The sequence below is a fragment of the Ixodes scapularis genome, unplaced genomic scaffold, assembly GCF_016920785.2.
Source record: "Ixodes scapularis isolate PalLabHiFi unplaced genomic scaffold, ASM1692078v2 PGA_scaffold4__175_contigs__length_147842914, whole genome shotgun sequence".
Classification (NCBI taxonomy): domain Eukaryota; kingdom Metazoa; phylum Arthropoda; class Arachnida; order Ixodida; family Ixodidae; genus Ixodes; species Ixodes scapularis.
This window is the reverse complement of record NW_024609879.1, coordinates 145,785,707-145,798,298: the sequence shown is the minus strand read 5'-3', so window position 1 is coordinate 145,798,298 and position 12,592 is coordinate 145,785,707. Positions and strand designations below refer to the sequence as shown.

General features: G+C 50.5%; 1 protein-coding gene across 1 annotated transcript in view; it reads right to left on the bottom strand.

Annotated features, from left to right (window-relative positions):
* Positions 1–12,592, bottom strand: part of LOC8040491 (multidrug resistance-associated protein 1) — a 70,756-nt gene that overhangs the window by 21,345 nt on the left and 36,819 nt on the right. Inside the window, exons 11-19 of the mRNA XM_029969907.4 lie at positions 11,319–11,465; positions 10,724–10,805; positions 9,552–9,745; positions 8,176–8,352; positions 7,147–7,314; positions 5,698–5,939; positions 3,723–4,014; positions 1,940–2,156; positions 262–416 (exon numbers count right to left, since the gene is read on the bottom strand). Of these exons, the coding sequence (XP_029825767.2) occupies positions 262–416; positions 1,940–2,156; positions 3,723–4,014; positions 5,698–5,939; positions 7,147–7,314; positions 8,176–8,352; positions 9,552–9,745; positions 10,724–10,805; positions 11,319–11,465 (1,674 nt within the window). The remainder of the gene's footprint in view (positions 1–261; positions 417–1,939; positions 2,157–3,722; positions 4,015–5,697; positions 5,940–7,146; positions 7,315–8,175; positions 8,353–9,551; positions 9,746–10,723; positions 10,806–11,318; positions 11,466–12,592) is intronic.

The following is a 12,592-nucleotide window of genomic DNA, read 5'->3' as shown; positions in this document are numbered from 1 at the left end:
GTTAAATATTCTTGGGCTAGGTGGTCGGCATTTCATGAAGCCCAAAACTAAAGCCCGGATAAAAGCGTGGCTGCGAGGACCAATTAGATGACAAGTGGGAGAGAAAGTGTGATGTGCTCAACGCTGATTAAGGGTGTCTCTAAACGTTTGTGATGCTAGAACGCTTCACATATGCAACACAATTGCCTAGTAATTTGCCATAAATGTTTCAGTGGCTCTAGATCCTGCGCCACTATCGCCGCGGGTGGCCCGGCGACTTGCCTTTGAGAAGCGGTTCACGACGCGGCCGAGGGGCGTGGTGTCGAAGAAGGCCATGGGAGAGCGCAGGATGTTGGCCAGCAGCCCGTTGTGGAGGAACATGGCACCCTTCAGGCTGCCCAGGGACAGGGCCAGGGAACCAAACAGGATGGTCAGTCCTGCACCGCCACGCAAAAGGCGAAAACACTGTAGAACGCGCAGGAGTCGCACGTCTGACGCGACTCGGTAGCGCAGCCAAACACCAAAGCAGCTACCAGTGGACAGCGAGAACTGGATGGGACAGGAAACCAAACCCAGCAGGAACCAGAACCGCACAAGGAAGAGTAAATTAACTGGGCAGGACAAGCAAATTCCACTTGTCTCTGTCCACAGCACTACCGTACAATCCCGATTAAACATCCGCCCGTAATGAAGTGATTAATGACAGAAAATAATGGGTGGGCAATCTTTGAGGACACAAACTGTTTTGATGACCTGTCCTGTGTCAATCCACAGTAGTCACAGCGATAGCTGCGACACAACACAACAAAGTCGTTGGGCATCGGTATCGCATCCACGCACCGTGGGGCAAGTGAACAAAAGAATTCGAAACAAAAAAGACATCTGACCATTTTGTTCCGAATGCTTTTGTTTCTTTTTTTGTTCTGAAGCACGTGAAAGTGCATATCCCAGCATAAGCTCTTGGCACTGACAGCGCTACAACATCATTGTGTCTTTGGCTAGATTTTTTTTAATGCACTAGCATTAGTGCCTTGGTACATGAGCTGACCTTCGACTGGTTTGGAGTGCACGTATATAAAGTTTGCAACGCTGCCACAAGATGGCGCCACAGCCCCATTGGCTATGGAAACTGGCTAGGAAACATCCTGCAAGTGCCGACAGATGGTGGCGGGGTGCATATTTCGAGAGGCTCGGTGGTAGACGAATAGCAATGGATGCCGCACTACATTGGCTGGTTATAGGAAGCGACGGCTCGACGTAACACCTGGCAAGTGAAGATCGAAGGCGACGTCCCTCTTCGCCACTTTAGCCGCAGCGCAGTGGGGGACGGCGGGTGTATCACTGGGGTGCGTGCTAACCTACCCCGACCCCCCCTTCACGCCGCTTTGTGGCGACAATCCGCGGATGGCTCATTACGAAACATTAAACCACCTTGGACCACCCGTACACGCCACCTCACGGAACCCCGCTGGCGGCCCTAGCCCCGCCGCCCTCACTGCACCTTTGTTGCTAGGTGTTGCGTCACACCGTCGCTCTCTATGACCAGCCAATCACATCCAACCGCCGCCCTTTAACGCTAACCCGATTTGTTTACGCCAGGGAGAAAAGGGGTTTTGGGAATATCTGTCTTGTGGGAAAGTGTCGCAAAGTCTGCCTGTTCTAATGGGTGGCAAATTCCCCCCCTCGGCCAACCCTCTCAGTATAAAGCGCTCCAACACATGCGGTTGTCCTTAGCACGCACAGCTCACTAGGCGGTGCGTCGAGGCAGCTGGCGCAGCTCTGCAGTAAAGCACTCTCTTTGCGACCCGCAGAGCCGGGACCGAATTTTGAGAAAACGGTGGCAGGCTTTCATTCTCGAGCATTTGGCAACGTCGACGCCGGACGCCCCCCCGCATCGTTTCAAGCGGGGGGAAGAGCCCGCAACGGCCGTCGGCGTAAAAAGGAGCGGCGCGGGACCCACCCTGTCCCAGGCCGAGGCCGCCGTACACCCCGAGCCGGAGGTCCCGCTTGCCAAGGTCCTGGGTGCCGTCCGGCAGGGGGGGGTCGTTGCTCCAGGCCGTGAGCCAGAGGTTGGAGCCCAGGGAGAAGGCGCTCGAGGCCACGTTCATCAGCACAATGGGGACCAGCCAGGCAACCCCGATGGCCCCGAAGTAGGCGAAGTACACGCGCCACTTCACCTGCAAAACCGGACAGACGTGCAGTGAGGCCACGAGCAGCCAGGGAGAAAGCAGCAACACAGCTGTGGTCCTACCTGCTCCCTTTCTTACACGGTAGAACCCTTCTATAGGATGATTCCATGAAACACCTTTCCCCTAAGGTGAGCCACGTTGATACTTGGTTACGGCGTCGTTTTTGGTGTTGGTGAAACGGCGAAACGTGGCAAGTGGTTCCGTCGACGACAGAACTCGGCAAATACGATAGAGGATGTATTTGGGTCGCATAAATCCGAGTTTATTCCGATTCGTTTCCTCTCGAAGTTGCCTGGGCAACATTCCCTGGGGCCTCTATGGCTGCCGACGGGTAGGCTTCTCGATCGCCGGTTCGTCTCGAGTCCGAATAAAGACCGGTATGTATAAAAATCGAGTACCAGAGGATGCTCCCTTGCTTCGTCGATTATTGCTTCGTCGATTATTCTGGCAGAGGCAGTCGATCGCGACGCAAAGAAACTCTACCGACCCGGAAAACACTGCCTCCACTCATAAAAAACACACAGCGAAAGTTCATCATCGTGGCATCCGGCAAGATTTCGAGCCCGGCAAGATTTCGAGCCGGTGGTACGCCACGCAAAATCACCCTGTAGTGAAGACTGATGTGCAGTAGAGCCCCTCTCTAGTGAAGTCAGTGTTTCCAAGAAGAATCTTCACTCTACAAGCACCTCAAATGCCTGTCCAATATCGTCGGCATACTGTAAATTACTTAATTTTCATGAGGACATAGTCAATTTTGCGAATTTTCCGACTTTAAATATATTGAAAAAAATGGATTGTGCCAATATGTGACTTTGTGGTAACCAACTTAAATATGCGTCGCTCCAAATCGCGAGATTTTGCACCCACAAAATAATTTACGATCTCGCTCATTGCAAAATATTGAGCCCGCAAAAATTAATTCATTTACAGTACTTCATTTGCACCCTATCCTTGCCACAAAAGTATTCTACCATAATGGTTCTACCGTAACACGCAATTGATTGTTTATTTTTACAGTATGTAAACGGATAGGTCCACTTTACGAAGTGTCAAAAACACACAATCCCTCCTGAGCGAGCGTTCGTCTGTCGTACGTCTTCGTTTGGCCCTTTCTTCCCAAATTTCTCGATGAAAATAAAGTCCGAGTGAATTTATGGCATCGCACAATGTGCGTCACAGTGACAGCAGTTGAAAATTGCATATTTTGTGCAATTTCTTTTTATAGCAACCGGCAACAGGTATGTTCCAGTATGCATTCCATGAGGAAAAATATGTGGTTATCAACACCATATGTCAATGATAGAATCATTGAGCAGATTCCATGCCAAGCTACGCTTCACTTCGTTCTGGGAGCATAATACCTCATAAAATTGGTCCACAGGGCTGAAACTTTGCATGCCCCTCCTTCCATACGGCTACAAACGCCACCCAAAAATTTCACACTGACTGAGCGAGCAGGTCAAAAGCTGACCCTCCCTTAGGGCAACAAAAGTTTATTCCCTGGGGAGGTTCCCGACAACGGCTGTAAACAGAGGTCGTCGTCGGCACGCCCACCTGTCCGGTCTCGGCGACCTCGGCCTGCACGAGCTTGGTGGGCTCGGCCTCCACGGCCCCCTTCTCCCCCTTGAGTGTCGCCTGGGACCGAGACCGGGACCGAGAAAGGGTGCGGTTGGACTGCAGGCTGGAGGCGTTGCTGCCCTTGCGGTTGGACAGGTCCATGCTGCCCGCCCGCACGGGCGTAGACTCCACGCTGGCCGACTCGGAGAGCTGCCGCGACAGGCTGCGCAGGAACTCCTTGCGCTCCGCCACCGAGAGCTCCTCCGACGACTTGCGCAGGGACAGCTGCCTGCGGATCAAACATCTCAGATCAGACGCCGTGAACGATCTCATTCTTCTAGTCCCAATGTTTCGTGAGCTAAAGGACTCGGCCCAAACCAAACTCTGATCACTTCAAGCCAAAGGTAGAACTGCTAGAGTAAATACCGACGTTGTAAAACCTCTCTCATACAGTAAACCCCCGTTAACTCGAACACGGATATCTCGAAAGATTGGTTAAGTTGAAACTTTAGTGCGTTGCGAAATGAATCCCCATTGGCACCATGTATTTTGACATCGCTTATCTCGAAAAGTTTCCGGGACGGGCATCGGATATCTCAAAACATCGCCTGCAAAAATATTTTTAAAAAAAATATTCCTGAAAGGACACTGAGGCCCGAAGGAGAAAGTTTATCTCCATCGCGGACGAAGCGACCGCAACCTATAAATAACGCTAACAAAAAAAAAAAAGAGAGAGAGAGAGAGGGGAGGGAGAGGGAGAGAGAGAGAGAGAGGGTCTTCGGAGAAAAATAAACAAAAAGAGGGAAGCGCTGAGAAAAATAAACAAAACAAGGAAGCGCCGGAGAAAAATAGACAAAAGACGGAAGCGCCGCAAACGCGTTCTGGGCGCACAGAACGCGACGAGCGTTCAAGGACGTTAGTTTTCTTGCTTTTTGCTTTCTCCCCATCTCCCGGGACTTTTCTTTCTCTCTTTTTCTCTACGCTTGTGCTGGCTTGTGGCGTTCTATCGGCTCTCCCGATCTCGTGGTCGCCGTAGTCGCCACGCAGCCAAGCCGTTGTCGCGTCGCCTTCGTTCAACCCCGTCCACATGAATGACGGCGGCGCTCTTTGAGGAATATGTGCGTGCGCTGGACCGCTGGACGCTTGTTTCTAATTCATTTTTTCTCGTTTTAGTAAGTGATTTCTTGCTTAAAACGAAGCTGTGATAGGTACGATTTTCGGAAGCGCTGGAGTTTCGAAATCCGCGGTCGGTACTTCGGAAATTTCGGTACTTTGCTTATCTAGAAACTTCGCTTATCTCGAAATTTTTCCCGGTTTTTATGACTTCGAGTTAACGGGGGTTTACTGTAGTAAAGACAAGTCGAGTGAGGCTAGGTTGAGGCTATCGTGTAACACTTCTGCGCACGTAAGAGGGACATACAGCATTGGGCACCCCTAAATATTGGCAGTGTCAGTCATCCCTAAACATTGGCAGATTGGTACCCCAAAAAAAGGCAAGTATTGGCTCAGTACCAGACATCCATAAAGATCGGCACAGATTTGCTCAGTATTGGGTATCCCTACATATGTAGTGTCGGGCACCCCTCAACATAGGAACAGAATCGGGCATCCTCAAAAACTGGAAAAGATCAGCTCGGTATTGGGTATCTCTAAAGACTGGCCCAGACTGCTTCAGTGTCGAGCATCTCCACAGATTAGCACAAATTGGCTCATATCGGCATCCCTAAAGGTTAGCTCAGTATCGGGAATCCCTAAAGGTTGGCAGAGATTAGCTCAGGTGTAAGGGTATCTTCAAAAAAAAAGTACAGAATGGCTTTGTATTGGACAACCCTAAAAATTGGCACAGATCAGCTTAGGCATAAAGATTGGCACAGACTAGTTTGAGAATCAGGCGCCCCCAAGCACAGATTGGCTTTTTATCAGGCAGCCCTAAAGATCGGCATGGATTGGCTCGGGTGTCGGGCACCCCCACCTGTTGATCTCTGGGTTGCCCACTTGCAGGATGAGCTCCTCCACTATGTTGGGGTCCGTGTCGAGCAGCTCGTCCTCCTGGCTCTCCTCGCGGAGGAACTGCAACAGAACCTCCGCGAAGGCCCCCTTCTGGCTGAGCAGCTCCTTGTAGCTGCCCTGCTCCTCCACTCGGCCATCCTTCAGCACCAGGATGTGGTCCACTTGGGGCAGGTACGAGATGCCGTGGGTCACCAGCACACGCGTCTGCAAGACGCATTCGGCCACGTGTTTGTGGGAGCCTATCGCGACTAGGTCTCCAAATTTGCCTGGATTTTTATGGTTTTGCCTCAACCATTGGAAGGAAAAAGAAAGTATAGTGGCCACAAGTTCTTGACACTTGCCAAACTTTCAGAGATTTGGCATTTGCCAAACTTTCCCAGATTCGGCACTTGCCCAATTTTCAAAGGTTCAGCACTTGATAAAACTTTTGAGATTAAAGGGATGCTGAAACAACATCTGGCACTCGCAAAACAAGACTGGAGCGGTAGGCAGTTGGCCACACCTTTGAAAAAGAAGTGCACGACTGAAACCAACGATAGGGAGTTTGCGCTTGTCTCTTCTCTCTCCTCTGTTCCTTTTTATTTGTGCGCAATTTTAACCATGTGAAAACATGGTTAAACCGACTAGACATATCACGATTCTCATTCCCTCTCCTCTTTGCTTTGTCCCTTCGAGCAGGTGAACTGAAGCAAGGAGGGAAAAGGGAAGCCGCTTCCCCTCATTCTCGACTGTTACAGGAAAATCGTCACGTTGCATTCCTCACTTGATCGCGCACTTCTTTTCCAAAAATATGGCCATCCCTTCGAGATATTGAAGAATGAAAGGTGCTTTGGAGTTAGCGTTCCATTCAGCGCTTCTGCGGCCTTATTTTGTGAAATCCAAATTTCGGTTCAACATCCCTTTAAGCCCTTCCCAAACTGTCCGAGATTTGTCCCTTGTTCGAGCTAAGCACTTCCAAACCTCTAAAGTTCGCCGCTTGCCAGACCTTTTAAGGTTCAACGCTTGCCGAACTTCTGCGAGCAGTTCCCCATTTTGGCAGGATTCCTTTCCTTTTCGTGGCACCCCCCGCGCGAGCAATTCGAGAAAATTACCCTCAAGTTTCATCAAGAACTACGCCACACCAAACCATAGTGTGAACTCTGCCCGGACTCCCAAATGTCTCAAAGTCTCGTTTCTTCTTCACTCTAGACTTTGTCGTTTCAGTGCCCGCCGTGCTTCCAGACGCCTCGAGGCCCCTTCACACGCACAATGCAGTGCTAACTCAGCACCGATTCGGCACTGACAGTACCCGCCGACGTGCCAACTCTGAGTCATCTCGGCACCGAGACGCACATGTGGACCAACCAGCCTTCAGTGCCACACAAAGAACGCCACGGTCGACCTCTTCCGCCGAGCGAACAGAGTGTCCCACCTTGTTCTTCAGCGCTCCGTTGGGGCCGATGACCTTCTCGAAGATGTGCCGTCCCACGTGAGAGTCGACGGCGCTCAGGGGGTCGTCCAGAAAGTAGATGTCAGTGTCGCTGTACACGGCACGGGCCAGGCTCACCCGCTGCTTCTGCCCTCCACTCAGGTTGATGCCCTGTCAACACACGGCAGAGCGAGGCACGTAAAGATGTGCAGGTGCGCTAGCTTAGTGGGACAGCGTGCGAGATGACGAACGTCAAATACTAACAGACCAAATTAGCTTTAGAGCTTGAGGCACCCTATACAATAATAATAAGGCTTTCGTTTCCTCTTCTGGTTCGGACGAAAAGGAGGAGGCTAAGCTAACGTCCAGGGATCATGGGCGTGGCCTGGATACTTGTGAAACGTCCCTGTATTGACCAGAGAAGGAAACGAGACAATAATGTGTGTGGTTTCGAAGAAAGAGGTAGCCTCGCATGCAGTTCAGTGGCGGCTGTGTTTCCAGTCAACATAAAATAAAACAAAATTAACTTTCTTCTTGTGAAGCTTGGGATTTTCTTCTTTGGGGACAGCTTTGATTCGGTGTCTTTCGGTTTTCCCCGACCCTTATAAAACTGGCTCGGGTGGGTAATTTTCGGTGTTTATTGGCATTTACCAACACGGAACCCTATTCACAAACAGCGAAATAATGATAAAACAGAAACTTGAACGCATGCAAACTACTCACATTATTGCGCTGATTGGGTAGACTATACATGTAAATAAATTAGACACGTAACTAGATGTCTGGCTATTACTGGCAAGACTCACGCTGGTTGCCCCCTCTTTGTATTTTTATTGATTCATACTTGCCACGGCCAACTGGGAGTTTTTCGTCAACATCTGCGGACGCATTTTTTCCCAGATCCTAGCGCATAACTGCTTCGCCGTAAAGAATATACCTTTCGAAGTTTGCGTACAGCCACAAAGATCTGCTACTCCAAGGTTGGCAAACGTGCTCCCAAGGAAAAGAGAGAAGAGAGAAAATGAGGCTCACCTTCTCGCCGATCTCGGTCATGTCCCCTCCAGGGAGGACCGAGAGGTCGGACTGGAGTGCGCACTGCTCCAGGACGCGGTTGTAGCGCTCCCGCTCCATGGGTTTCTGGAACAGGATGTTGTCCCGCACTGTCGCATTCTGGATCCACACCTGCTGGGCAATGTAAGCCACCGACCCCTGGAGGCGACAGATGCAGAAGAGAAGGGAAGGGCGACCCCGTCAGACACGAAAAAAATGCAAGAAGGGTGCAAGAGCACATGATTGTGTTTTTAACAAGCAACACTGTCTATTGGAATGGTATGATGCAATGTGGCACACTGACTTAACTTCTTTATCCATGGATAGGGTGACCATATTCGACAGCACAGAAAACGAAACATCCGGAGGGGTGGGAAGCAAACCGGGAGAGGGATCAAACAAAACAGCAAGCTCTGCCACTATTCAGTTCACTGTACAAATGCGCACTTTTCCCAAGTTCTTCATTTAGTTAAGTGGACAAGCACCTTTCTTCTTCATTTTGAAACAAAACCGAAGCATGCCAAAAGTATAGCAATATAAAAAATGCCCCGAGCATCTGTGCGGACAGAACGTATTGACAGATGGGACCACAGAAATAGCTCGAAATGTACTCTATGGGAAGTAAATTTTTTAGTAGACTAGTTATTTTAATACAATGTATTACCGTAAAATCCCGTAAGAGCGCCCAGCCATCAAGCAAGCAAGGTTTGTGCGGGGCGCCCACCAAAATAAAAGAGCTCAACACTGCCTCGAGGCCATAGTCTCACTTGAGCAACAAATGGCAAGCAACCAACAATGATCAACCTCAACCATGGGCAGCATGAATGTAAAGGTATCTTTGGTACACTTGCAATCTCTCGGTGCTCGTGAAGTAAGCACGAGCCAATGCAAGCCTGCAAAAGATACATTCGAGAGCATGCTGTACGCACCTGAGGTCTGTTGTCGTCGGCCGTTGCCGTTTGTCACACAAGTGGGACTAGCGCACAGGCACTAAAGTGGGACTAGCGTGTGGCCTCTAAGAAATGGGTTTCTAGTTAAACAGGCGTTCCCCAGAATACCCTCAAGTGTTCCCCAAGCTCTGAAATTTCCTTTACTGCCGCAGTTTCCGAGTAAAAGGTGTTCCCCGTTATGGAACATTTTAGCAACTCTAACAAATCTTGCCTAGTACGGTTATTACTGTTTACGTGGTTTATAGGCTTCCGCACCACTTTACTCCATTAATTTTAAGACTTGAAGGGGTTCTTTGGCCATCCATCGAGAAATAGGCGTCCCTCAAGATAAGAAAGTTTAAGAACCGCTGGACTAGGACATGAGAGAACCGGAAGAGACGTGGCAGTCGACGAGGGAAGAGAGCTTACGTGGATGTTCACGGTGCCCTGGATGCGCTCCATGTCGCCCAGCAGGGCGGACAGCAGGGAGGACTTGCCGGCCCCCACCTGCCCCACCAGTGCGACCAGCTTGCCCTTGGGGATCTTGATGTTCACGTCCCTCAGCACCGGGTCCTCGTCCCTCGTCCAGGCAAACGAACCATACTCCACGGTCACCGGATTGACTGCGAAAATGACGACAACGATGCATCAAAAACCTCTCACCGGATGTCACTTCCATGATGTCGCCGGGCGGAAATCGAGGGACCGCTTTTTTGGACGCGGTAAACGCATCAGTCGGAGGATCGCTCCAGGCACTGTAGCAAAAAGACGTCATCCAAGCTTCGCGACACCGCGTGAAAAGCTCGGGAAGTTGGATTTCTAAATCGCAACAATTACCAATAGACCGTATGCAACATTGTTTGAACGTTTGGCAACACACTGTGCGCTGCCGTCTTCGGTGCGTCGAGATTCTTCTGCTGTTTGTCGATGTCATAGTAGTGTTGGTAACAATCAACGCGTACCGCTCACCGTCGTCGATCCTCACCCACGCCTGCCGGCTAAAGGTTTGTATCGTTTTACGCTCTTCCTTGCGCACGTGCGTGCTCGTCATTCCGCCGGTCGCCGTTTTCTCGCAGCAACCGACACAACGAACATGCACTTCGGCTCGAAATTTGGCTTTGAGTGCCAGCAAAGGCACGGGCACAGGCGCCTGGTTTTCAAAAGTGGTTTCTCCGCCCGAGTGCTTGTCAAGCAAAGGAGTCTTCAAAACTGCACTTTCAAGCCCTAGCCTTTGCCAGCACCGAAGCCAACCGGTCAGACAGAGCATGTACTTCTGCGCCCCACTGGAGGGCGCTGTGCATTTTGCATATGGTCTTTTGCACCCACTCTGCGCTAAGCACCAATAGTGCCGAGGCATCCACGAGACAGTCGGGGAGAGAAACGCATATACTCAAAGCATAGTTCATTTACTGGCCCTAGCGTGCCCCTGGATGCAGACTTAAGGTTCAGCAATGTGACGACATGTTCAAAGACACCGTTCTGCTGCCCTTACAGGTCTTCAGTATGTCTGGGCAGCGACAAATTTCCGACCCGTGTTTTGTACCTCCCTCTCGTCTCGTATACTTCGATTCGGTACGTGGCTCGGTCAAAGCCGCACTCACCGTCATCCTTCTCGTGCGTGACGTACTCCTCGAGTTCTTCGTTGCCGAGGTACTTGTTCATCCTCTTCACCGACACGCTGGCCTGGGCAAAACGAAACAAATCCCCGGTCAGTCACGGCGAAGGGACTCGCCAATAGCCAAGCTACGGACTAACCCAACGTTTACCAACGATTCCGCATTTGCCCGCACCGTATGTGGACACCGTGCATGCACAAAAACCAGATTCCCATTAAGGAAAGCGTTTGCGCATGCACCGTGCCGACATTGGTGCAACCACGGCAGCATGACGTACGAGCTGAGCGTCGGTACGCAAGCAGAACCACTTAAATACAAGTCTAAACATATAAATGTATGCGTGTAAATAAACACACTTCCATGTGTATGTACGTAAATGTATGCAAATGCATACATTCACGTACATTGTACCGCCACATGCACGTAAATGCATGTGGCGGTTCAAGTACTGCCACCGAGTACTTGAAACTTGCTTTTCTTTAGCCTCCCGTTTGCCGTGTCACGTAGCACATGAGATGAGGCCAATGAGCGAGCGGGGCCATGAAGCACGTTCCCCTACGTAAAACCCAGGTTTCCTCACCTGGACCAGCATGGAGATCAGCATGGGCAGCATGGACAGGGGGAAGCGCAGGATGTTGAAGAGCGTGAGGGACACAAAGGCCTTCTGGGGGCCCAGCACATTCTCGTTGCTCATCAGCACATAGGTCATGAAGGACATCAGGGACACCTGCACGGGGCAAGGAGACAGGGACACGGCTGCTGAGCGACCCAAAATAAAATTGATGCCGGTAACCAGGACCCCTAGGCGGAATTAACGCCGTACCATTTTGGTAAGGACGAGCATCCGGCCTCAGTCACAGACGTCAAACATTCGTGCCAGTTTTGTGCTCACTGGGAAGACGCTCGTATCATTACGACTATTTATCGAGGAACAGCTTCGAATGCAGATTCATTGGCATGCCAATTGACTAGAAGTGTTAGTCACTGATGTAACAAACGTGCCCCCACGAAAGCCAAGACGCTCGTGTTGTAAACCAAATGTTTATCGAAATTAACTTGTCACGTCGGTAGGCATCTTCCCATAGGTAAGCCACATTCTAGTGCAAATCTTTGTATACATATGCTTCGGACAGTCTCACGTAGCTAATGCCCTGCATGGCCACAATCCTGCATTGCCACAACCCTGCATGGCCACTACCCTTCGTGGCCACTACCCTTTGTGGCCACTACCCTTTGTGGCCACTACCCTTTGTGGCCACTACCCTTTGTGGCCACTACCCTTTGTGGCCACTACCCTTTGCGGCCACTACCCTTTGTGGCCCCTACCCTTTGTGGCCACTACCCTTTGTGGCCACTACCCTTTGCGGCCACTACCCTTTGTGGCCCCTACCCTACATGGACACCTTCCAGCACAACCACAGCAATGCAAAACACACAATTTTTATGAGGACACAATTTTTGTAAATTTCTCTATCCAAATATTGCAAAAGTTATCGCACAAACACATCACCCCATGGCAGTAATAAATATATAATGTACCACTCAAGATCGCATAATTAAGCCTGAAAAAAATTTCAAAAATTCATGCTCTGCAAATTTTGCAAAATATTGAACCCGCGAAAATAAGGCGGTCTATAGTAATCAGTTTCCTGTATGACCACTTCAATGCACATCTACCCTCGTACACGGCCGTGTTTAAGTACCCACGAGAAACTCGGTCAAAACCGGTGCCCACACCGAGCACATCTCCCCAACCTAAATGGACATGACTGAAAAGCAAGGCCACCTACCGCAGAAAACACACACAAGGCACTACAGCATATAGACAAGGCTGGCGCCGACAGCGAGGACGCC